The sequence below is a fragment of the Atractosteus spatula genome, chromosome 13 (genome assembly GCF_055471065.1).
Source record: "Atractosteus spatula isolate fAtrSpa1 chromosome 13, fAtrSpa1.hap1, whole genome shotgun sequence".
Taxonomy (NCBI): domain Eukaryota; kingdom Metazoa; phylum Chordata; class Actinopteri; order Semionotiformes; family Lepisosteidae; genus Atractosteus; species Atractosteus spatula.
The window spans coordinates 43,360,979-43,388,831 of NC_142718.1; the positions used below are offsets into that span (position 1 = coordinate 43,360,979).

Here is a 27,853-nt window from a genome sequence, read left to right on the forward strand (position 1 = left end):
TATGCGTCTTCATATCAGATGCTGCTTTTCTTGAAGGTCTGTTCCACCATCCCTACTCTTTCTCTTTTTTTCTGGAGATACTGTAAGAACTTCTGAATGAAGGTTTCTTTCAAAATGTCAGTGTTTCACGGTTTAACAGGAAAAGATGGTTTGAAGTGTGTGAAGCATGCAATATCCTGACTGTGGCACAACATTATAGAATGAAACAGTTACCCCTGGCATTGACAAAGTTAGCCTTATTCTCACACAGCTGCCCAGCACTGGACAAAGGTCTCTGAAAATCCCTATATTAGAAATGGCTGAGGTTGGATGGCAATGGTTATCTGGGAAAATATGAAAACAATAAAAAATATTTTGTTCATCTGAAAAATGAGGGGTTATGCAATTTCATTTGGATGCCATATGCTTCATCAGAGAGGAAACTGTTTTTGCTTGTTTATTTCCTAGATGCCCTTGGCTGTCACATTAAAAACCCAACAGTCATTATGTGTATGTATTCTGTCTCGCCTTGGAACAGAGGTGGAGAAACAATACTTGCCTCTTCACACAGTGTGAAATACCACACAGTGATGGTCTGGAGAGCACTGCTTTATGACCCTGGTTTGAAGATATGACTTGACTCAGATGTTCTCACTGCTTGAGCAGAAAGTTCTGTTTTTATTTCCTTTTGTTATTGAACACATGTGCTCTAAGTCTGCCTTTTACATTTATTTTAATAGGGAGATGCTCTTAGAATACAAATAACACTTAGAGTAAGAATAACAATGAGGACACTTTACTGTTGTAGAAAATGGAAATGTTTAAAATAAGTATAATGATATCCTTGACAACTTTAGAACTACTTACATTTACAATAACGCTGAAATCACTTCATTTAAGTCATGCATGGAAGTAATTGCCTCTTTAATCTTTTTCTTTGTATAGTATATTGCAGAATAAATTAGGGGTTTTATGTCAATTTAAAGCCATTGAAGAGCACATCCAGCAAAATATGCCTATGAAAATCCTATAATCCTGTGTATTATTTATGTCGTCTTGATGATTTAAAATTTAGCCACTTTGACTAATCTGCATATGGTGTTACTTTTTATGGTGTTATTGACCAAGTGCACAAGGAGGAGAGGAAAACAACTCCCAGTGGGAGTGAAGAAACCTCTGTGGAACAGGCCTGATGGTTGCTTCCCCTCCAGGCAATGAGTTCATGGTTCATCAATCATAATAGATCATGAACAATCTCTGTAAAGCTTTGGAACCCTGCTGTCCTATGTCTACCATCAGGGGTAGCTGAATAAAGTAGCTGAGGTTCTGTGGATCCGCCATTTTGGATTCAGTGTTCCAGGTTCTGATGTCGCATACCATTGAGACCCGCATGATCAATGTTGGATTCCTAGCTCTGGGGTCTGAGCAATAGGAGTACGTGTGTTACAGTAACTGGGTGGAAGATCATAGTTTCGGGTGAATACATTTATATAACCCAATCTGAACATTGGCAGCTCTTTCAAGAAATTATTATGAGAAAAACAGAGACTAAAAAAATATCCTACTTGTTTTGGGAAGTCGATTTGCAATTTTTGGGTCCTGTAGCCAAAGGCCCTGCCTCCAGCAGTTGTTTTGGTGATTCTTGGGATTACTAGCTGATTGCCATCCTTAAATTGGAGTGCTCTGCTTGGTATGTATGTTGTCAGCAGTTCATTTAAATATAGAGGAGACAGACTTGTAGGTCAGAAGCAATAGTTTGTAGTCTGTCACATTACAAACTGGAAGCTATTGCAAAAAATCTAAAATTAGAGTTCTATGGTCCGTTTGTTTTTGTTTTGTTAAGTGATATGCAGCAGCATTTTGAAGAAACCGAAGTCTGGATAATGTGCAGACAGTAGTCCTTTAGAATAGTCCATTCTGGATATACAGTAACAAATGTGTTTAGCAGTTTTGGAAATATTTCTAAGATGGAGAAAATCTGTTTTAGACATGAATCAAAAAGGAGTTCTTGATAAAACGGTACACCTACAGTATATTACATATTGAGGCATTGGGGCTGAACCTACTGTAGAGCCATCTATGTGCAGATGGGTCAGGCCAAGTTCATGTTCCTGAATTTCATAATTTCAAAGTGATCCAATCTTTAATATCAGTAAGGCAGGAGATTAAATCATTTATAATGACATGGATTTCCAGAACCAAGCACTCAAGATGTATTCTTTTTTCATCAACATAGGATACCCCACCCATGTTACCGATAGGGCCCTCACCCGGGTCAAAACCGCCCTCGGATCATCAACTCGACCAGTATCTCCCGGTTACACAACCGCATTCCTTTGTTGCTTCTCTACCACTCTAACACACTTTCAATCCCCAGGACCATTATTAACAACTACTCCATTTTACAGGGCGATCCCTCCATCAGTACCCTTTTTTCTGACTGCCCAATCATCTCTTACCGCCGACCACCCAATCTACGTAAACTTCTGGTTCAAAGCTCCCTTGACTGCACTCGGCAATCATCCCCACCAGGCACCTTCCCCAGCAACAGAGCAAGCTGCATCACCTGCAAATACATATCTAACAACACGCTCATTCAAGGCCCCTCAGGTCAATTCCAGATCACCCAGACAACATCCTGTATCTCCAGCAACCTCGTTTACTGTATCTCCTACAAAAAATGCCCAGCTATCTACGTTCGGGAAACCAGAAGGAGACTAGGAGACCGCTTCAGAGAACATGTTAGGGCTGTGAAGATTAAAGATTTCTCCAAGCCCTTAGTTTCTCATTTCACCTCAGACAGCCATGATCACACTGATCTCTCTGTCTCTGTTTTCAAAGAAGGGTTTCTCAACTCCCATAGCAGAAAGACAACAGAAACCAACCTCATCCTGAAACTAGATTCACACCGTCCCCCTTCTCTCAATGATCAACTTATTTTGGTGTAATCTTCTCTACTCTCATGCAGGTTTTGACTTCACACCTTTCTTCACCCCTCTCCACTTTGCACTACCTGAGTGGCCTCTCTGCCTCTCTGTCCCTCCTACCTCCTCCCCTCTCCCAGCTTCTGCTCTTCTGTGCTACTTAATCTTTGCTGTCTGCCCTGTCTTTCTCACACCTGAAGAAGGCTTCACAGCCGAAACATTGTTTTTTTCTCTCTTCTCTTTTCAACATGGAATAAACCTGTTACTTCTTCCTTTGCAGACTACGCATGCTGACGCAGCTACCCACCTAAACTAAATTATTCATAGCTGACGAATCTTGGGGTTTTATAGACAAATACAGCTGTGTGCCCGGACATGTAACTAGTGATAAATACGAAGACGCTTCATTTCTTTATATGTATCGGGGTACAATTTGACCCAGGAGAGGACACAAACCTGGGTGATGTTTATTTTCATTCATTGTGCTTGTGCATTGTGATGTAGCACCATTTGGTTTGGACTGAATTATACTTTGTTTGAAATAGATATTAACTTGACACATTGTGCTGTGCCTCTACCAAGAAAAAAACATAATTGTCTTTTTAGTTTTATTTCCACTCACTTACAGTACATAGCCACTTATATTGTGATAGGCTACAATGAACTTGTATACTGTATACTGGCAATACATACTTTCAGCGTTACTGCTAGATTCAGACAAAAATCTTTGTCTTTCTCTAACCCAAAGATCTTAAATGGATAGAATGAGGACTGAATACGTGATGAAAAACATGTTTTAAGATGAGCCTCTGTAGCCACAGTTGCTTTGGGTATTAATCATCCCTAACACTGACAGGCTGCTGTAATTTCCATGTTATCTGTAAAACTCAGGAATACATTTTGCTTTAAATGGCCCTAGAGTAGTAGAGGAATCCCTTTTGGATTCACATTACCCAATATGTAATGCAAAATTACAGCCAAAGAAAACCCACATTTTTCAAAGTATAAGTAATAACTATATGCAGAAGGTGTCTTATTTGATTACTTGATTACAGAGGTTCTAAAGCAAATTGCTGTGCTAGAAATTATTTGCCAAAACAAAGTATCAAATTTACACTTTTCATTGTTTTGTTAATTTATTTTATGCTATTTTTGTATAATTTCCTTTTTATTTTTTGGAATTGAAAACCCATATACAGCAGAATACAACATCAGGAATGCTATTATTCCTGAATACATCAGGTATAATATTGAATTTGGCTCTATTTTTAATTACAAATTAAACTTTCGTGAATTAGGGTCTATTTCAATTTTGAATATTGTACTGATTCATGTCTTATATGCAGAAACTATCCTACATTTTATCTTTGTATTGCTTCCCAGTAGGGACTTTGGTTGGTTTACTTTTGGTTGCTTACTGGTGTTAGATAACTAATTCCCTCTAGTTATCAGAGTATAAGTAGGGCAATTAAATACACTCCCTATTAGAGAACCCTTTCTCACTTGCCTGAAGGAAGAGCAATTTGTTACCACGCATTCCCTAAGGTTAAACCACTCAGAAATCAATTTTGATTCAATATTACTTGTTTTTTCTTTTGCATACTAAAATCTACGTAACTGTGAAAAAAAGGCTTCCATGGGTCAAAATGGTATTTTACTGCACCTGAATCATTCTGACACCCTCCAATTAATGCTCTGAAACACTTTAAAATATTACATGATTTGCAAAAGGTGAGGAATGATGGAACTGGTTTCCTGTTGGCGCATAGCATCAGAAAATAATTATCTTTTCTGATTGCTGTTCCGCTAATTAAACATGCTTGTTCCCCTGCACAGATGATTCTTTGGTGAAACATGAGTTCTATTTTAACCAGCGGCCACATCTGCAGCAGGTAAATTATGTTGGCAATTCAATGAATCAGGTGATTTTTAAGCTCCAGGCTTATATGCAACCTTTACAACCGCATTTTTGCCAGCTGATCCAGTCTATTCTAGCCTAAGGTATGCTCATTAAGGAATAAAAACAAATTAGAATGTTTTTAAAATTAAATGACTTTAAGTATCCTACTTTTTAAACTGCTGTTTAAATATTATATGTGCTATATATAAATGCCTATTGAAAGCTTTTGATTTATTTTAATAATTAAGGAATGTTTTTGATTAAAGGTCAGCCTCCTGAGATAACAGACCTGGAGAACAGTGGCCTCTGTGATATACGAGCTTATGAATGCAACAATATTCGAGCTTTTGGACTGGGCTTCATAGACACCCCAGACCTGCACTGTCAAGTTACTAGATTGATGGTAAGGTCCTGTAAGGCGTGGCATTCATTATATTCATATACTCTGTATCCACTATTTTAAATATTGTAAAACATTTACTGGTCCATACTGAAGCTTTTCCTTTAACATAATGGTTTAATCTGTTTATATGTAGTAATAGCAAAACTCAATCATTTATGCAAAGAAATTGGACATTTTTTGCTGCATGTTCCACTCTATTAATAATAATCCCATATGCACACTAAAGCACATTCCCACTGTAGAATTGCATGAGAATTCATAATACAGAATTATACACATTTGTTACATTAAATCTTTTTAGAATTCTAGAATGAGATTGTACCATTGTTCGTTCTGTAATCTTCTGTGCATTCCATATGCTCAGTCACATAATTAAGAGTGTATTAAAATATAACTTTCTTTAAACAAATGTAGAATTTTACAAAAAATGAACTCATAATGAATACTGCAAATATGGATCATACAGGGGTGTCATTACAATAGTTTCACTCTTTCGTGTTTAACAGAATCATGTTTCTGAGGGGATGGTGGTCATTTAAACTGCATTTTCTCATTTACAACTATTTAATTCTGCCCCTGTGGTGATCTACAATACTAAAAAGCATTTTCCATGTCTCAGCAGCTTCCTGGTGGCACTTATAGACACTTCGTAGAGAAGCCCTGTGGTGAACCTGTAGTTCACCAGCTTGGTGCAGGCATTAAGTTAGTGTGGGGCACTCATACAGCCTTCAGAGGCTCTGACTTCACTTCAACACTTTACAGGGAGCAAGCTTTCAATTAAAACTATTCTCTGAACTTTGCAGTGGCACTGCTCTGTTGAATTTCCAATGCTGCTTCTTGAGGCTTATGTCTGGCAACAATGTCAGACAATCTTGTTGCTCTGAAACGTTCATTTTCCTCTCTGCAAAATAATTTAATGGATTGCATTGGGATATCTGTAAGTCTTGAGATTATTTACCCATAATCAGGAAATTCATACAACAACAGTATATATCATGCTTTACTGTCCTTTGCTGATTTTATCTGCCACTTTTCATGTCATCAGAAAACTGCAGTTATAATTCTGTAGCAGTCTTGCGCTTTCAAAAGATGGTCTTTGTCCTACACAGTATACCAACAGTGAGTGGGTACGTGGAGGTCGAGTGGTGACAAAAGCTACATTCCTCAGCTCCAAGGCAGTGGACTGTGTGGTTCCTCCTTTGCACAGCATGACCATGGAAACTGTGGACTTTGTGGTAGATGACAAGCCTTTTGCAAGATGGGAAATACAGGTAAATATTGTATTGCTCTAAAGGAGATTTAATTTGGGGGGAATTGGTTCACAAAGTAATAATATTGGTAACACAAATGTGGGTTATACTGTATATCATCAGTCAAACCTAAATCATTTTCCAATATCCCATTTTAGCTTTTCACCCCTTATCACTTACGGTGAGTTGCTCTTTTGTCCTGAATAAGATGAATGACAGTAAATGATGACTCCTTTTCTGTGTTCTTGAAAAAAGTTATGACAAAAAATGTGACAATAAAAAACAATCAAAAGACCACTATTGTAAACCTGAGTTTTTCTAAATCTACACTCAAGTGCTTTATCCCACAAGCCCCAAAAAAAGCTATAATATTTTTCTTTATATTTCTTGATGTTAAATATAAAACATCAAGAAATATGTTTATTTCGTCATTGCTAAGTAAGAAATAAAACTTACTTAGCAATGACGGATGTTAGTGAGTCTCACCTTTACAGAGTATAAAATACGGTTGTTTGTGGAGATGATTACTCACAGTTCTTTTCCCAGGAACCAGTGTTCACTATTAAAGTTTTAAGAGGGTCTCCTTCCCTATTAGAATGTGGACCTCATTGTACTTAAGTAATGGCATAAACAGCACAATCAAAGAATCTTTTTCTGTTCTTTAATTTTCTAGTTCCATTTCTACATGCTAACACTTGCCAGTGGTGTTATCCATTCCACGCTGTCCATTATGGCCTTTATCAGCATTGTAGGTTTATCTCAATGAAGGCGTTATCACCCAGAAGAATTCTGATCTAGAAGGTGACCTCATTATTTGTGAGTGAAGAAGTATTTAATAAAACTAGATAAAATATGAAAGTCCTTTTCTTCTTTACATAGTACTTTGCATAGAGTTTTGAAGTCAAATGTTTAGTTTTTTTTCACTGATACTTTAGTACTTTTAACTAGACCGATGCTATGCTATGAATTTATTTTAAGGGGTACTTACACTTAAAGAAGAAGGTAGATCTTAAATGTGTTTGAATCTGGCATTGTTTACCTTACTGCATTTTCTTGAAAAGATCAGTTTACATTCTTCCTTTTAACTAGCAACAGGATAATCCTGGCAAGCCCTTGCAACAGGAGAAAGCAGTAGCCATTAGAATGCTCTTTCTGTGCTTGACACCCTCTTTTGCATCAATACCTGCTGCATGTTTATCAAACGTAAACTTGGGCGGCAGAGAGCTTTCCTGATAGTAAAACTCATTAACATAAATCTCAGGGCTGTACTGCAAAAAACTATACAGCATACCTCAAGGTTATCTGAAGGTAAAATCAGACTGCCTTGCAAAAGTGATTATGTGAGCTTTACATTTGCGTCCTGTCTGTGAGACCAATTTCAGATCTACTCCTGCTTAATCTGAAAAGCATGTGGACTTGCACGCCATAAAATATTTCCAGTCCATGCATAAAGAAGAAAGATAAATCATCTGCCAGACCTCTGTGTACTGTTGTTGTATGGTTGAATGGTAAATGTATTTTTATGACTTATTTTTCTGTTTCAATCCTTTTATTAATATTGTTCTGCTTTTGCAGCTGGTGACAAAAGAGCATATCAGTGTCTTGACTTTCAAATGCCTCATTCAAACTCAAGGGTCTTGAATTACTGTATCTCAAGCAAACATTAACCCAACTGGTCCAAAAAATATTAGAATGTCTTAACAACCAGCACTTTTCAGTTAAGGAAGATCCTTAAGCATTAAGAGTTGAACACATTACTTTATTGACATTTTTGGATTTTGTTTGAACCCAATATTAAGAAAAGAAATCTCTTACTTGGATTAAAATAGCATTTTCTTTATAAAGTACAACAATAGATCATTACATCTTTCTCTTATTGTCCAATTGGAAAATTAAAAGAATAAGTGCTAGCACCTATTCTTATCATATCTCGATAGCTTCTACTGCAGATCCCAGTTTTGAATTTTGTATATTCTGTGATATTCTTTTTAATTGCATATAATTAACATTTTTGTTTATTGCACAAAATCCTATTACACATAATATTTTCTAAGAACACTATCATGCTTTGATAATTACCTTTGTGATATTATCAGAATATCTTATTATATCATTGCATATTATCATTATTTCTGTTTCTTTTATATTTTAATAGAACGTTAAATCACACTTGGATGACTTTCTAAAATACCATCCAAACTACATGTTTGTGTCTGTCATGTTTTATGGGTTGCATTTTGGGTATTTAGTGGGTGTTAGTTTGCCCTGAATAATGTACAAATGTGTCCTTTTTCATAAGCTTAGCTCAGCTCAGCTCGGTATGTATCGAATATCCAAGCTTAACCTTCTACTGTACACTGTGTTTGTATGGAAATTCTGACCTCAATACAAGGTTTTTCTGTTGTTGTCTTTTTAGATAACTAATGATGGTTCCTTGTACAGCGACCCTAAGGTTTTGACTTTATATGATGGTGTGTGCCAAGTCTGCGAGTTCTCTCTCAATGGGCTTTGTAAGTTAAAGGTAATTTAAAAGGGAGAAGGTAAAACCACTGGCTGTTTTTGCACTTTCATGTTAGAAGGATTGTGCATACAATATACAGTAAATCTATCTTGTTTGTGTTTTGTCTGTTTTCAGGATCACACTTAACATGTAAATCACATTAAAACTATAACTGCTGCATTCCATTTCCTAAGGGATGACAAAGGCAATAGTGCAGTGAAGCTGCTGGTATTGGTTTCTCATCCCTTGTTCCAGGGTGGCCTTGGAATCAAACTAAATGTGTTGCTAGCTATTACAGCAAGGGGATTGCACTACTAAGCATGAAAGCAGTGTAGAGAAAAGCATGTGAAAAACTGGACTTTGTTGTCAAAGCTGTTGTCTTACAGCTGCATACCAAATGACATAAGTGTTTCAGAGCATCTGTTTGTAATTGCCAGAATACAGTATGTACATACAGCATATGAGAAACTGGGGAAAGCAAAAAAAAGCCATTTCCTGTTTCACTAAAAAAACATACGTTCTAAAGATTTTAACAGGTCCCTTGGTTATAGTCTGTTTATAAAACACAAAAGGCTGAAGATGCTTTTTGGTACAAGTCATTCAGCCAGGGAGCTTAAACAAGAGGAGGAGGCCTCTGTACTTGTTCCCAGCCCAGATGATCTTTGGGTCAATATTGTAACGCATACGGCTGACAGGCACTGTGTAATAGCCTGGTTACCAGAGCGGTGACGTCACCGCCCTTCCCTGTGATAGCAGGACCACAGCCCCTGGGCTGGGGAGAGATCTCTCTTTAGCTCAACAAGCTGGGTCCCTGTTGAGTGACGCGGGAGTCCTGGGTTCAAGCCCCCGACGGTGGGGGGGCTGACCTGCTGTGGCAAGGGCGCCCGCCTGAACCCCGTTGTGTTACAATATTAACACTGAATCTGGAGCAGTATTTTATTGTTGTTCATACATGTTTTTTATCACTAGTGTTTCTCCAGAAGAAATCAAAGAGAGAGGTATTATTCATTGAATGAGAAAGAGAAAACCCAAAGCCTGTCCTGGCCTAATCATTCCTGTAGATTATTTCCCTATTTTCCTATCTTCCGATGAAGAAGTTGTGTCCCAAAGCTCTTAGGTGATTGTAAGGTGAGTCCCTGTTATTGTGAATGTTTGTGAACAACCTCTTTCCTTCCCTGCAGGAGAAAACCTGCAACATTGATGGGTTGTGTTTTGTGGAAGGGGATTCCAGTCCCAGCAGCCCTTGCCTGCGGTGTGACCCCAGAAGTTCAAAGTTCACATGGTCTGTAAATGAAAGTAAGGCAACGTTATTGTCTCCTTGTCTCCCTGCAGTTCCTGATTCCAAGGACTACTTGTGTCTTCTCTTTTGTTATTCTGGCTTTGGAAGTCAGACGCATTTCTCCTCAGTTTGCAAAAATCAGCTGTTTGGATCCTTAAAAGTTCAGAATCGATTAAAAGATTTATACAGAATTGTCATTACCCTTTGGGAAACTGTAATTTACAATTAGTTTTTACTGTAGTATGAGTGGTTTATGTGACAGTCTCAAGATTGTGAAGCAATATGTTTGCAAAGAACATGAATAAATACGTCAAAGATTTTTTATAGTTAAAATAGACAGAATCTGGTAGAATATGACTCCCAAGGCGCAAACTCGGTTTTCCTGCTTTTAGCATCATTTTATGAATCATCTAAGTAGCGACCGTTTAAAGTGATTTCTTAAATGAGTTTTCCATATGTAATAATAAATCTTAATGGTTCAGTTTCTTTTTAGAAGCTTGTACATAAAGGCAAAGTACACACATTAATTTTAATATACTTCACTTCATGTATTAACTGCTCACTACAAAAATATAATTTTATTTCATAGTAAAATGTGTGAATTAAAATAATATCTGTGTCTATTTATCGTTGCTCTGTACAGCATAATTATTATTATTAGTATTATTGCACAGTTTATTAATTTTATATAAAATTATTTTTGTATTTTATTTATCCTGATTAATATATTTAAATATAATTGTAGAAGCTGAAATGTATATAAATCTTTTTTTATATTTATGCTTAACAACAATCTCTGTGATAAACTGCAGTATGTGTTAGGCAGCCAGTTATCAAATTTCACAGTGCCTGGAATAATGAATTATTTCTGACTGAGAAATAGCTCTTAGCATCACGGGATGTCATCAATAGAGTTGACACAACAAAGTCTTGTTTGTAATGAATAAAAAGATGAAAAACAGTATGAAAATGCATTGCAGCTGTTAAGAGGTCTTGTGTTTTTGCAATACTGTTATAATAATTTGTGTCTCTTTTTGTCTATAAATAAGATGCTTGATTTCACTGTAGATGCTTGTTTTCTCAGCCTGTACACAATTGATGATGTCAGGTATGCCAATAGTGTCTCTTTTTCTCTTATGAAAGCCTTTGACAAGTTTTGAATGCCATGTGAACAACATTCATTAAACTGAATGCGCTTAAAAAGCTACAAAGCAATTCAGCCACACATATTAATCCAGGCCAAGATTAAGAAAGGCAGAGTTACTGCACATCTGGTTCTTGATTGGGATTTTCAATGTACTGCAGACTGGACTCACTTTGATTGTAAACTATAGCAAATAACTGATACAGTAAAATATAAATGATATATTTTAAATATATAAAAATATAATTCTGTGGATATTTCTTCCATTAGCCAACAGGGTTCTTTGAACGATTAAAAATAAATTTGTTTTTACTCTGGCACTAAATGGCAAGACAAATTTAAATAAAGATCCCTTAGGTTACCTTGATATTTTTGTTAAACACTGCATCATTTTAATGTTCCACATTCATATTTTGAATACTTGCCTCCTAGTCATACAAAATAGTTTCCTCTATTTTTCATCAGCTGCTTTCTGGGGTGTCTCAGTCACCTCACATCTTATTCTGCGCACAGTAATAATTCTAATTCCCTATCACCAATATGCTGCAGCTTGGGAACAACTAGCATTGTTGTATCTCATCTGTCTGACATATCAGGGCTGTCAGGGTGTATTTGTTGTTTATTATCTACCTGCTATACCAGGTATTTCTGTTGTAATCACTGCTGCTCTGATTCTTCTTAAGTTTCAATAATTTTAGTTGTCCAGGTAAGTTAATGATTTTGATTTAATAATTGGATTTTTCTTATATATTTTGTATATGCATATGATGGAGACAAACGCAAGCAGATCATTAGGTATAATATGTATGAGTCCTGTAGGACCTGACACCATTATGGCAAAAGTGTTTACAGTAACTTATGTATCATGTATTAATAGTGCCTCATAAATATGATAATAACCCCAAATCCCTGTAGATTAATATCGGTATGGTGTATTGTTTGAACACACATTCTGTAACATATAATTGTTAGGGTTGTACTGTGTGTGTTTTCATTTTTTTCTAACTGTTTGTAACATCATTAAAAATCTTGCTATTATTTTGAGCTCTTAACCACAGTGTGACCATGTTTCCTGTATTGTGCTTCAGTTCTGAATTGGTTTATATGTACAGACATGTGTGTTGGTTGGATAATAGAGCCAGGTCACTAGTACTACATAGTCAGTTTCTCTGATAGCTTTATATTTTGGCTTGAGTTTCAATATACTTCAAAAATATTTTACTCAGTACAATATTTCAAATAATATATATACAGTGCAATATTTATTTATCCTCACATGATCTAACATTCAACATCCATGAATGACAAGGTACAGTATGTAAACCTTTAGATTCAGTACATGGGGAACAGCAATGACTGCAACTACATGTTTCCTGTAACATGGATTAGTTCAGTTTCGAGGACCTTTGGCCCATTCCTGCTTGCAGAACTCCTCTGTGACATTTGAGGGCTGCCGTACATGCATGCCTGTTACGATATTTCGATGGGATTTAGGTTGGTAAAACATGGCATTCCTTTGGTATTCTGTGGTATGCCGGCTTGTGTCATTGTCCTGCTATTAAACCCATTTTGAGTCCAGATTCAGGTCCCCCATGGATGGCCTGACATTCTCCTCTAGAATCTTCTGCTACAATATAGAACCCATGGTTGTGTCAATCAAGACATGCCTTCCAGGTCCTGAGGCTGCAAAGCAGCTCCAAACCTTCACACTACCTCTACAGCGATGGAAGTTCTTCAGTTCAGAAACTATATTTGATTTGCGCCAAAGATGATGTTTTTCATTAATGCCAAAGAGTTCTACCTTTGACTCATCTGTTAAGAGGATATTATTTCAAATGCTCTGTGGATTATGTTTGTGCTTTTTGGCAAATATTAGACAGACAGTAACATTCTTTTATGAGAGCAGTGGTTTTCTCCATGTTATCCTTTAGTTAACAGCTTTCTGGTTTAATCAGTTTGTAATAGTTGACAGTCACATTAACATAGGCAAGAGTGGCCTGCAGTTCCTTGGATGTTACTTTCAGTGTTTTTGTAACTTCCTTGATGACTTTCTGGTTTGTTTTTGGAGAGACTTTGGTTGGACTACCACCCCTCTGAAATGGTTTTGTAACCCGTTTCATGCTGATGAGCATCAATATCTCTTTTTCAGATGTCCTCGAAGATGTCCTTTGATTGTGGCATAACTTGTTTCCACACACTTGTATCGTGAAGACCAAACTAACAATGTTTATGATCTTTATACTGTGTGTGTCCTTCCAACCTCAGTCCCCAAGATCTATCTGTTTTTTTAAACACCTGATTCTAGTTATCCCCTTAATCAAACTAATGAAACTTACTTTTTCACATCCCCTGTACCTAAATTACTCATTGTTTGTTTAATTCAAACATAATTTTGTTTTAAAACACTTGGTTACTATAAACCCTATTGTGTATTTACATAATAAAGAGTAGTTTTGATGCAAGAAGGCTATTGTGGTGAAACTATGAAATTTCTAGTACTGTATGTTCTTGGCATTGTAGCTTCTGCAATCTGTAGTTTATCATTTTTAATTATTTCTTTGTGTGATGTGTGTTCTCCAACAGTAGTTTCCTAATGTGAATATTTATTCCAGATCTGCCTGTGTTCTTTTTACACTCATTGCATTGCACTTGGGCATCTATAGGAGCAGCATATAGTCTGAGCTGTGAGACTGAACTTTCCCATTTAGGCAATCAGATATACTTTGGTAATATGAAGATGAAAGTTGTTTTTTTCTTGAGGCTGGTCTACAATGTTTCGTCTCTTTCTTCTTCTTAGACAATCAGCCCCCTGTGCTGCAGGAACTAACTAGCAAACTGCAGACATTCTCTGGCGAGAATTTCATCTACCAGTTCTCGGCGGTGGACCCTGAGGGCTCTGCCATGCTGTTCCTGCTGGAGTCAGGCCCACAGGATGCGTCTCTCTCTCCAGCAGGTCTTCTCATCTGGAAAGTCCATTCAGAAGAAGCCCAAACCTTTGAATTTACAGTATCAGATGAGTGTAACGCACAAAACAGATATACAGTGGAGGTAAAAGCAGAGTGTGTTTTATATATCTCCTTATGGAAAACTTTCTGTATGGCTGGCAGCCTGGTTTTGCGCCCCACACTGAAAAATAGTTGCTTTGTTACGTTAATCATTAGGACATCATAGTACTGAACTGAAAAACAAAAAACTTTTCTCTATTTTTCTCTTTAAAACTAATTTTAAATGGTCTTTAATTTTATTTTTAATTATTCAGATATTCTTTATATATCAATTTAAGAAATGAAAATTGGAAAACTGCAGGAGTTTCTATACACTTTCCAAAAACATGCTGCTTAGGCTAACTGGTGTCTTTAAGTAATCTGTGTGTCTGTATATTTGCCCTGCGATGGGCTGGCATCGTGTCCGTGCTGAACGCATTACTTGTGTTTTATGCCTCTGGAATAGGAAGAATAGGTGGCTTTCACCCTTAATTGGAATAAATACACATATTTTGTAACTGATTTTTTTAATTGTATACATTGTATAGTTTACCTCCAGGTACACCATACTGTATCTTTGATCATTTGCACAAGTATACATCCTCCTTAAGAACACAATGTGTTTTGTTGCATGTTTTTGTACCTGTCCTGTGTATCTCTGAGTGCTTTAGTACCAAGGTATATTGAAGTGGGTAGAGAAAAGACACCTCTTAAAATATTGTCAGAACAACTGTAAATTAGTGCCCATCTAATCATATATTCAAAATGAAGTGCATTATATTTATTTAAAAAATCATATACTATTTAAATTTGTAAGGATGTCCTTATGCATCCATGCGAATATATGAAGGTGTTAATCTTACAGTGTTTAAGGAATAAAAATTCACAATACAATTTCACATCACACATTGTAAAAGTCACTATGCTGCAAGATTTATTTTATCATAGACAAGAGTCACTGTTAATACAAAGATGGATGCTTGCATTTACTCTCACTTTAGCCTCCAGATGGGAGGCAAGCCGCTGCTTTAAGCCTACTAACAATTATTAGATGGGATTCAGTTATAATATTCCCAGTGATGTTGGGAGGTGAACATGTCGGGAAAGAGTAATTATCAACATTAGATCAGTTCATTTTTTTTACAGTCAAGTGAGTCCAGGGTTAATGAGATGAGTTTTTGGGTTTTATTGCCTGGCTTCTGTTTTAATGACCTAAACATTATACGAATTAACAACCACCACTTTTAAATCTTACATGAAACCTGCTGTTTTCTTGCCACAGGGAATTAATTACCTTAAGAAAGCACCCTGAGATTAACAATAGAATTCTATGACAGGGATGCTGAGACACAGAGGGATTAAGCCTGTTGTGGCAGATCATTCAGGTGGACTCAATGTAGAACTATAGGATGTTGGACTGGCAGCTCAATGGTATTTGTTGTTTCATTCTGTATTGCAGGTTTCAGTGAAGCCTTGTAGTTGTCACAATGGAGGGACTTGTGTTACAAACATCAACTTTCCCCCGGGAAGTGGCAGATATCTGTGTGTGTGTACCCCTGGCTTCAAGGGAGATCTTTGCCAAGAAAACGTCGATGAGTGTCAATCAAACCCTTGCGGTGCAGGCACTTGTGTTGATGGAGTCAACGGCTTCTCGTGTCAGTGCCCAGTTGGTCTCAGAGGTACTGCACCCTTTCCTCCATACCACGATGTTATTAATCATAAAGGGTCAGCTGGGTAGAGGGTGAGCTGTACTTTACTTTCCAAAGGCATTTCATACAGTATGTGAACCAGGCCTAGGTTTTACTCATTTACTAATCATTCCAAATTGCATAACCTTTTTTATTATGTTTCTAGAATTGACAGTCATGTGTAAATCTAACATGTCTGGGTAAACAGTCACTTTCTGTTAACTTTATTCTGTTACTGTAAAATAGGATTTTTTACAGTATTATCATGGTCACTCCTGAATCACTGGTTTAAAAGACATATCTTCAGTATTGCAAAAGTATATGAACTTCAATGATTTTTGTATTTTGTGGTGCTCACGCCTGTATCTTTCTCCAAGATAAGAGGCATATACTGTAGCAGGAGTTTAAGAAAACTGCTTTCAAATCTCATTCAAATCTCTCAACACCACTGCTACAGCTCAGTTAATAAGTACCATTAAGCTGAAGTGAATTCCTTCGTTGATTTTAAATTTTATGATGTAAGGTAAACTGTAATGGTTTTCAGAAAATCAAAAAGACATGGAAAGTCTTTTTGATATTGTTGTCAGGATTTCAGTGCCAGTTAGTTCAGAAAATAAACAATTTTTAAAAAGAAGGCTTTTTAGTAAAAGTATCAGTTTTATGTTAAGCAAATGTAAAATCTATTTCTTAGATTTCCAGAATAGGTGGTATTTATACTGTAGTACTGTACTGTATATACACTAGAGAGCACAGCTGGTTAAATATTGAGAAAATAAAAATACATGTGTTGTCCCTCATGGGCAAGTTCATCACCATGCAGAGAAATTGCCCCCAGCCTAGATAATATTTCAGTTCAGTCTCATTTATTATTTGATCATTTAAGGCATTAACTCTCATTTTTTCATTGTTACATGGAAAGAAAAAGATTCTTCTGCTCAGAGCAATATTTCTTTCTGATGGTACTTACCTGTGTTAGACTCCTTCAGCACTTGAAATTCAAGCAGCATTCTGATTTTTCGCATGAAGGGAACTAGACATACAATACAGCCCAAAGCAGAAACTCAGTTATTAATCTGCATCATAAATCCCTACAAGGGAGGATTCTTCTAGTTATCTGGCTCCTGGTTTCAGAGAGCTGTCACTTGTCCTTTAAAACTGCCAGAGGTTGCATACATCCATAGCCTGGTTTAACTCTACACAGTGATATACAAAGTGCCTATAAATGGGTAGGTGGTTTTTATTGAATATAAACGGCCTGATTTTTGTTCAAGTGTAGGGAAGACGTTCATACCATTTGAGAGCAGGCTTGCAGCGGCCATATTAAAGGAAGAACACTTATATTGTAAATATGGTGTGTCTTTTGATTGTGATTTAATATTCTGTACGTGCAATCCATGGATGACCACTTATCAAAATGTGGGCATGTTTGGATTTCTTAATAATTAGAAATATAGGAATGTTTTTTTTTAATTGTAAACAAAAATTATATTGTTTATTTCCTTTGTAAAAGGTTTTCTGCAGCATGCAAAGGACCTCATTTATTGGTGTGAGATTTTGAATAACCAGCAAAGTAATTTCCATCTCCAGAGACAGCCTGCCCTTTGACTCTGTTTTGCATTTTTAAAATGAAAAGGCTGGCTTACTGTATCACTATGTTACAGTAAGGAGGAGCTAAGAAAATGTCTAGAAACCATAATAAAGTGATCAGTTGTTTGTTTGCTTGAAATGGATTTATGTTTTGCAAAGTAATCACACAGTAAAGATGGTGTGCTTCACTGAGGCTGACCACTGTTTTGAAGAAAGTGTGTTGGAAGCAAAATGGGGATCCAGCTGGCTACCTCTTCCTACAGGTACCACATGCCACGAGGATTTGAATGAGTGTGAGAAGACACCATGCTTTCCAGGAGCTCCCTGCATCAACAGCTTTGGCTCCTTCAGATGTGGAAGCTGTCCACCAGGAATGCTGGGAGATGGGAGGTCATGTGAATGTCAGTGTTATATACAGAAGTTTTTTATGGGCACCCAGCTGGGGTACCTAGAATACCTAGAGCTCTTCCAGCTAAACCTCCCCTGCACCAGACACGCCCACACAAAATAAACGAATATTCTTAAGTACACTATGTCTCAGTTCACCTGATTGTTTTCATGTGCTACTTTGTTAGTTTATTTTTGTTCAACTCCACTTTCAATAGTTTACAAAAGATGCAAATTTGTCAGCCTAATGTAATTTGAATTAGTTTGAAGAAATGTCCTATGCACTTCTCTTGGCAGGATGAATATTTACCCCTGTATGTTTATCTGAATGTTAAAATACATCATTCTCATGATCTCTTTAATCCCTATAATTTAGTTTCAACACCTGTGAGAAGCTAGTTGGTTTAAGTGAAAGTAGATGAGCTGAGTAGTTTCAGATTACAGCAGACTGGCACAGAGAACTGGAGATTCTGTGGCTTGAGTTTCAGCAAAAGTAAAGAGACGTGGTGCAGTTGCTAAAGTAAGCCTGCTTCAGAATGGGACCTGGGAGGTGGACATTCATGAGTTAGTTACACAATGATGCTCGGTTTTTGTTGTGTTCCAACTGTTTATTCACTAAATGTCCACATTTCATTTCACAGGTCATGCTATTCCTCTGATTAAAGCACCCAAAATGCTGAAAAGATTAAATAATGACTCTCTGTAGGAGATCAATAATTTAAAGACTTTGATTGACATACAACAGAACATTTTGTTTTTGCTGTGTTGGAGGCTTCCTTGAATAACACAGAATTATCTCTTGCTCACAATTTTTAATACACGAAAATGTAAACTGATGTTGTGAGTTTTTTTCTATCAAGATTGCAATCCTGTTGCCATTTGACAGAGAACTCTAGATTCAGACTCTAAAATGATACATGCTTCACGGTGTACACAGCGGTCACTTGTTTGTTGATGAAACAGAAAGCAGGCTATAATATGAAACCATGCTCAATTAAATGATTGGAGCTCCAGAGCAATGCTACTCTGATTGATTTGTGCAAGACTTGCTTTGTCATTACTTTATTTTCAAGTAGCTGGGGTGCATGTTCATATTATCTGCAGCTTTGCTTCTGTTTTTTTTTGTATTTTAGACCTCCGTGGTTTCTGATGAGTTTCAGCTGACTGATTTTGTGCTTTGCTTATTTCAGTTTCATGGTTGGTTTCCAACACATACACTTTCAGGTTTATTTGAGTTGCCATTTTTGCTGGTTGCTGTCATCAATCACAGCTTCACTCCATCTTTGTGGATTCCTGCATTTTCAGTTTCGCTTCCTAAAACCCTATTGTGGAGCTGTGAGTGCAAAACATTCCTCTATCCTGGAAACTGCTTTCTCGGTTCCTAAAAGCCACAAGGGAATTACACTTATGCATTTTTTTCTCTATTAAGCTGTATAACAAATTCCCAGTTAAAGTACAGTATAACATAACAAACATCTGATCTTTCATTTCAGTCCAGTAACGTCACACATTTGTAATGATCAACTACATTTTTAATAAACTGGAAAAATAGCTATCCGTTTGCCCTGTGTGTACAATGCAACAGGAAAGTGATATTATGATGGACATAGTGGCTGATTTGTTTTGTATTAAAATAAAAGCTCTGTATGGAAAGAACTTGTGCATATGGTACAGAATGGTATGAACACCACCAGGTGGCCAAGAGGTGTAATTTGTAATAGTGAAATGAAAGACATGTCTTTGTGAAACACACCTGTGTACTGCAGGGGTAGTTTCCTATTATTTTTTAGTTGCAGGGGTGAAAAAGGTTTCTATAACACCTCCAAGGAAACCACATTTCCACATTCCTACATTTCAAAACAGCATCACTAACAGAAGACTTCCTTCATTTTATTACACACTCTGTGAGATATACTTCCAATTTGCTGATGCCTCTGAGATCTTCAAAGAATATTTAAAGGTGGTTATGAATATATCTGTATTTCAGAAATTCAAATGGGGTTCTTATGTCATTTCTGGGATACAAATGATACAAGTGGAAGTTAATTTGAGTTTGAAGTAGAAAGTATGAAGAAACAGACTTTTCAGAAGACAGCTCAAAAGCATCCTGTTTTGTCTTTCTTTCTAATTTTCAGTATGGAATTAACTTAATCTTGTCTATATTTCTGTGTTTGTTTAACCTGTGTTGTAAATTACAAAATGTTCAGGACAACATATCTATTAACTGTATCATCAAAATGAGCTGCTTGCAGGTAAAGGCCTAGTGATGACAAGGAAGTTATTATTACCAATTGATTCACACTTTGGATATACTGTATAACTTTTTTGAGAGGTTTTACAGTATATATATATTTCTTTAGAATTATTTTGTATTTATGTTCAGCTAATATTTCAGTCTAGTAATTGAAAAACAAGACAATTTTGAAAATATACATTCTTATACAGTACATGCTGTTTACTATACAGTATATTATAGAGTGCTGCACATACAGTATGTTTGTGAATGGGCTAAAATAGATCAATATATTGTAGAAGGTATAGAGATAAAATGTATCTGAAGTGCAATTTCAGATTAATAGTTGTAAAGCTAATATCCTAGTTCTGCTTCTTTTTCTCTCCTCTGTTACCCTGGGCAGTTCATAGCTTTCTGCTGCGTCTTCCACGTTCTCTGAATTGACTGGGTAGTTAAGCTAAGCTCAGTTCTGTCAGCAGTCCGGAGTGCCACATGCTCGATGAATAATTGAGTTGCTGCTGCACCTTTTTCTGTCTTTGTTGCCTTATTTCAGCTCAGAGACGTGCGGACGTCATAGACACGGCTGCTCCTGACACTCAGAGTGTGCCAGATCAGTTATCCAGGATGGAAAGTGTCAGGCTTCAGCCTCCAGAGACCCCCAAAGAGGCTGAAAAAGGTCCATTTGTAGTTAATGCACTCAGCGATAGTGGTACAGGCAAGTACATCCCAAGTGTTATCATTATTTTGAACAAATGTTTATGGGGGATTTCAAATATACTTACTGTAAGCTAAAAACAAAGAGTTGGAGATACAGAATAGTAAAACATAATTGCCCTTTTTCTTTGACAATGACACTCCTTAAACTCATTGTTCAAAATCAGCTCCTTATTTATTTTTCCCTGTGGTGCCCTTCAGATATATTCCTCTACAGTTTCAACATACACATGCCATGTTTGATTTTATGTAGTAACTTTAATGATTAAAACTGGCTGTATTTTTAAAATTGCACTAGTTAATTGGACAGAGCAGTCTCTTCCCAAAACTGACCTCAATATAATAAGGTTAAGTAAAGGACAATTTGCTCTTTAGAAAATGATTAAGGCTTTCTAATTTGCCATTGACATCTCTGCCTTTTTGTGTGAGCTCAGTTCACTATTAAATACACAGACTAGTTAATCAGTGTCCTCCATAACAATACTGCAAGCTTACTCAGGAAATAAAAAATATGTTCCATATTATTACACTATTATAAGGTTTCAGTTTGCACAGAATATATGGAAATTCATTCCAAGCCTCTCCAGTATGTTCTTTCCTAGTGTAGAAAATAAAATGCATACTCGTATGTGTTTGGAAAACCATCTCATAGTCGATGAATGTGTTGAATTCTCATTCAATTGCACTTATTCAAATCAGCAGTCTAGTTAAAGTATCTAAAACATGTCCCAATTTAATAACATAATATTTAAATTAATACAGTAGCAAAACTAGCTTGGTCTAAAGCATGTACTTTATTTCAACAGAAATAGAATAGTTTTCAAATATTGTCAGTTCAGGAAAGAACATATGTATTGACATTTCTTTGCTTTGGAGATTACATGATTATGAAATCTGACAGTTCGTAATATGAAATATATTTTTTATTTCAGATATTGAACCAAAACTTGATAAAACCAGGTGCCATTCCTACCATTTTTGCCCATAAAAAGGCAACAGATGAAAAGAGAATGCAGTGAGAGAGTGATATCAGTGGCTGATAAAAAAATAGAAAAAAATCAATCTTCACAATTTAAGTGGTCCTTTCTGTCATAATTATGTTTAAGACCTAAGTTAAAATGTGTGTTAAATATGGTTTTACAACTAATAGCGGTATTTCTATTGGCTTAAAAGAGATGTATTCACAAACCTGCTTGTTTACAATGTAATAGGGCCGTTTTCAAGTCACCAGAAGTTTTGTTGTCTTGTTCTGAATTGCAGACAATGACAGCAAATTGGTACCAATTTAATCTATTTTGTGATGTAAATAGGAGGTTTTACACATTACTGTGTACATTTTACTTTCATTGTGGTTTCAAATGCACTCATCAACGGCAATTCTTTATAACTCTGTAATGTGCAAATAGTGCTGCAGTTCCCCTTAAAGGAGGTCCAGAAGCAGATAGCTTAAATGGATGAGTGCGTGTTTTCCCCAAGGTACTGTTCCAGGTAAAGAAATACTGACTTTATAAAGTAGATTCCGTCATGAAGGGCAGTCAATGGAATGTGCCAGCTGCTTCTGTCGTGGCTGTTGTATCATCTAGCCAAGAGAGGGATTTGCTTCCACTCGTATTCCTACAATTGTGTCCCCTGTTACTGAGGCCCGGCGAGAGACGGTCACATCACATTTAACGAAACAGGCTGTATCACATAAATATACAGTCTGTAGCCAAGGTTTACAACACTAGCAGCTTTCCTAAGCACAGTATTAATGTGAAAGCAGAAAACGACTTTCAAACAGGGGCAGGTCTCTGGGCTTAATTAAATTAGAATTGCTGTAAAGTCACTGTTTCACAGCTTGCCTTTTGTGCTTTTAGATCAGGGATATTTCAGAAAAGTTTGGATTGGTACAGTACATCTATGAAAGAGTGATGTCCCATGCAGGACTAAAAGTAGGGAATGTTCATCCCAAGAAAAATACATTCTAAAGCTAACATTATGCTTCAAGGTCAGTGTTACCTGTGCAGCGCGAGTGTTGAATCTGTTTTCAGATGTGAATGTATGGTGACACCCACAGTGCCACAATCTTTAGAAAACCTGATTCTAAGTGGTATTACAGGATTTCTGTGGTACAAAATGTTGTCTATGAGCAACAACAACAATAATAATAATACAGACTTATTTTTAACTGAGAAACAATTTGGAAATTATTAGGAATGGTTGATTTTTTTAAACACTTGTGCCATAATAAATCCATATACTAAGCATTGTATCCTTGGCGGTGGTCCCCTGCCCTACAGTATATCATCCTATCAACATTGTAGTGTTTTCCAATGTTTCACAAGAGCTATTAGAAGTGCCAACAGCCAGCTTCCAGAGACACAGTGAGGGCTCAAGGGTGTGTGATGAGATGTCCTATATGCTGACCGTCAGAGTTTACTGAATTCTTTATTCATATCAGTAGCAATATTAATATAGACGCTCATCCCCGCAAATTGCCTGTCATCACACTCAGAAGTCTAGATGAAATGTAAATGCAGATAACACAATATGTCATTCCTCCACTCCATAAATCTGCTGGTTTTCTGGAGTATTTGTGCTGACCTTGTTGAAATGGCACAAAAATCAGGTTTAAATGTGTAATTATAAGCCCAATAAATCTCTTTTTAATAAAAAAACAGCTGTTTGGAAATTGTCTTGCCACAGGCAGCCTTTGCGTTTGCCGTAAAGCAAAATGAATTGTCTTTTGCAATAGAAGTGACTGCTATGAGAGTACGAGCCCATCAGTGTTTACATCTGTTTGTTTCAGCTACACGCAGGCAAATATGTGTCTGAAGTGTGAGTTTTAATTCTCCAAAACAGATGCTGAAGTGGAGCCTTTTATAATGTAGGAGGGACATGAAGACTGTTATCTTAGATCTGATGGGTATTAAAGCATGAATTGATAAGGGGAAGTGAACAGAGTTACAAAAGTCTTAGCTCAGTTTTTCTGACAGCACTCCAAATCAAAAAACCATCAGGGCAGTTGGCTCTAATGGACACTTCATGATTTTTGAGTAATGAGGCAATTTACCTAATTTTTCACTCTTGTGTCTGAATTTTTCACTCTTGTGTCTTTCCTAAAAGGAAAGGAGGATTTTTTAGAGGAGATGGGATGCTGAAACAGCAGGTTGTTCAGCAGAGGTTAAGCTAGAGGTGAAATACAGAAGAGCTGTTGGAATTCTTCACATCCATACCTCTTAGGAGCTAACCTTCATTGCCCCTCCATTATTGTATCTGGAATTCAGTCCTGCAGTAGCATAATTAGCATTCCAAAAAAATAAAGTCAAAAATATATCAAAAAGTATACTTTGTAATTTTTTTTTGGTATTTAAAAAAATACCAAGAGGATAGTTATTACTAGATGCGGTATGTCATCTGAAGCTCCTTCATAATTAGTATGTGCAGCTATGCCTTTAATTCAGCATTTTCTGAAGAGTTTCAGGAGCATTGAGGTCATAGGGAGTATGATTTAAATGCACAGATCTACTATGTTTGAATGAATGTAAATTATGTTGTCATAAAAAATAATTATACAGGAATAATCTAAAAAAATGGGCTGCCTCTGAAAATGTAAAATAATTTTATTTTATTAAAAAGCAGAAGTGTTTTTTAATGGTTTGACATTCAAAGGACTGTCATTCAAAGTGTATGGTATCTTGATATTTATAGATTCCTAATTTCTAAGGGTGAGTGGCATGAATAGCTAATAAATTCCACTTACAGTACTTTGCATCAGAATCTCGCACAAATGGACTGTTAATGTGCTTATTGTAGCTTAAAATGATTAATCTGACTCTTTAATGATGTTTGTCATAATAGCAATTTTGCTAAACGTCTGACATTGTATTTTCTGAGATTCGAGATCAGTGAGAGCAAGAGATAAAAGTTACTGCACTTCTGTTAACCTAACAGCCATTTCCCTTCCTCTTGTTCTGCATATATATTTTCTCAATTATGGCACTTTCAAATCAGACCCCCCAAAGCAATATGGATATCCATATGTTTAGATAATTCAGATGTTAAGATTTTTCGGACACTCTGCTACAAACTTGTAGAATGTGATTTTTAAAAATGCATAGGAATCAGTAAATAGAGCAGTAGTTGAAGAATAGCAGCAACACTTCCCATTATTGTGGTTTATTTTATATGCCTGAATTGCTATTGCCTAAAATGTTGTTTTCCTTAAAATGCACAGAAAATTTGGAATTTACAAAGTTCTCAAGCGAATAAATACAGTTATTCAGGTGGGTAGCTGCAAAGGAACAAGTAATAGGAAAACTCAACGTTTCTTCTTCTTCAGGTGTGAGCCTCCAGCACTAGCTTGCTGCCTACCTGGCATCTAAAGAGATGAGCCAATCACATCCCTCTGAGGGCCTTATGTTGTGTTTACTGTGTGTGCAGTAATGTAGTATTATAATTAAGTAATCTAAACATTTTATGTTGATATTCATGTTTTTGACAATATGTAAATCCATAATAATAACCCCATTCATTCTTCTGACAAAAGTGCTGGGTGAGGGCTGGACTTCAAGGGCCACTGTAGTATTGATTCTCAATCTGTCCTCAATGTGTCCTGTGACAAAGTCAGAGTGATACTGTAGAGATGAAAACAGGAGGCGTTACTTTGAAAACATTGGTCGCACCCTCAGAGGGATGTGATTAGCTCATCTCTTTAGACATAGAAATAGACATAGGTAGACTGCAAGCTAGTGCTGGAGGTATATGTAATTGTTTTTACATAAAAAGTCAAGAACTGTGATAACACCGGCTACATCTTATATTGCTTCCGCAAACTTTGAATATAGAAACTATTTTACGCCACCTAATGGTGACCTTGAAATCTTTGTGAATTACGTGTGTGAGATGAGTGCAGAAACTCCACGTTTTATAGCAGCAATAACATTCTCCTCATTTACAGAAATGAAAACGCTGTAATCAAACAGTAAAGTTAAAATGTAATCTCCTAGTTCCAGTGGCAGCTGTGCACATGATTTAATTGCTGCCCACTCTGCATTTTGGAACCACAACGTGGCGTTGTTGGCTGCAGGTTTTGTGCTACTGTGCATATTGTGTTCCTTTCCTCCTAATGAGTACCCTTGCTCTCCCAGGGCCCTCTCCCCCTGTGGACAGCAAGACCAGGTGTGCGAGCAGGCCGTGTTTCCCAGGTGTGCAGTGCATTGACCGGAGGCCTCCATACGGTGGCTATGTTTGTGGCCGCTGTCCTCCAGGGCTCTTTGGTAATGGCCACACGTGTGTGAAGCCCAGTGGAGCAGGTGAGAGTGTATTCACTGTTTTTTTTATGATTCTTCAGGGAATTGTGGAGAAGTGTTCACTTACAAAAAGGAAAATCAGATTCCATCTCCTGATGGGCATCTTTCCTGTTTGCACTGAAAAGAATCGACACAAAAGTATTTAGAGTATTATGTTTACATTTTCTTGTAAACCTTTTTTTTTGTTGAAGGGTTAAAAATAACGCAGAGGGTACTTTTAGTGGAAATAAGTGATGAATCGTGACCAAAAATCAGCTGTAAACCTTAAGTAAAGATAAGGAAAAAATAAGGAGGATGATACATAAAGTAGGGCTTGAGCAGATCTTATGACAGCCTAGTACAGCCTGGTAATGCATATTCACCCATACATTTTTTGTCCCTGACCCTAAATACGCTATACTGAATAGTGCATATAAAACTAGTTATTTTATGGTTCAGGTTCCACATAGAAAAAAATATTACTTGCAGACACATTAAATATAATAATAATAATAATAATAATAATAATAATAATAATAAATAATTGCTTACACTTATATAGCGCTTTTCTGGACACTACACTCAAAGCACATTATAGGTAATGGGGATGCCCTCCACCACCACCAATGTGCAGCATCCACCTGGATGCTCAAATATGTACCATAAGATCTGCTCAAATATGTACACCATTATCATTATCACAGATTCTACCTAGAAATCACATATCATGGATATGCAAATACAGTATAGCAGCTCTAAATACGGTACTCTTGTACAGTATAAATGGGAATACCAAGTGCTTTAAGCTCTTTGGGACCGCTCAGAAACGTAAATCTTAAGAAAGATGAAAAACTCGTTATCACTTTACATTCTGGATTTTATCAGAAGTACAGTAAAATATTCACGTGGGATTATCACCAGTGGGCTTATATTGTCAGAACCTTCCTGGAATGTACATTGCCTATTTTTAGTCCTGTAACATACTGTTCCAGATGATAAATTAGTCCTGTAAAAAATATGTTTAGTTTATTTTTTTGTGACCTGAAAAAAGCAAACGTATCATTCCAGCCTAGTGGAGATGGCCATTTCCCTTCTGTCACACAGCTGTTAAGACTGTCCCGGACAGTAAATGCTCATGCAGTTTGAGATTAAATATGCATTAAGTTAAAAGACATTGTGTTTGGGCCTGTTTACTTTTGTGTAGTGTTTATTTCATTGTTAAAATACAAGCTGGTGATTCTTTTATCTGTTTTCCTGTATTATAAAATAGTTTGTGACATGCATAGCTTGCTGTGCTGCTATGTGTTATCATTCTATTCTAAGTTCTATTTCTCAAACATATAATTTCATAACCATGTCCTATTTATTTCTTCAGCAATGATCCCTGTCCATTTCTGTGTGAATGGTACTTGGTATAATACCAGTGACACTCTCAAAAGTGACTTTTTCTAATGCTGTAAATGCATTGTAATGTGGGAAATAGAGCATCTTCGTTTTTCTCAAAGTTTGAACATGCCCAAAATAATCATGCTAAAGTGCGTGGCTCTTTTTTTCAGCCATTTCTATACAATTCTAATGCCTATATTGTGAAAAAACATGATTATAGAAGAC

At 36.6% G+C, this 27,853-nt stretch overlaps 1 protein-coding gene across 1 annotated transcript in view; it reads left to right on the plus strand.

Moving 5' to 3' along the window:
* Positions 1-27,853, plus strand: part of LOC148822458 (von Willebrand factor D and EGF domain-containing protein) — a 74,497-nt gene that overhangs the window by 37,022 nt on the left and 9,622 nt on the right. The window contains exons 13-21 of the mRNA XM_088930005.1: positions 5,070-5,206; positions 6,316-6,477; positions 8,873-8,977; positions 10,138-10,252; positions 14,177-14,427; positions 15,823-16,042; positions 17,902-18,039; positions 20,812-20,973; positions 26,102-26,266. Coding sequence (XP_088786131.1) covers positions 5,070-5,206; positions 6,316-6,477; positions 8,873-8,977; positions 10,138-10,252; positions 14,177-14,427; positions 15,823-16,042; positions 17,902-18,039; positions 20,812-20,973; positions 26,102-26,266 — 1,455 coding nt within the window. The remainder of the gene's footprint in view (positions 1-5,069; positions 5,207-6,315; positions 6,478-8,872; positions 8,978-10,137; positions 10,253-14,176; positions 14,428-15,822; positions 16,043-17,901; positions 18,040-20,811; positions 20,974-26,101; positions 26,267-27,853) is intronic.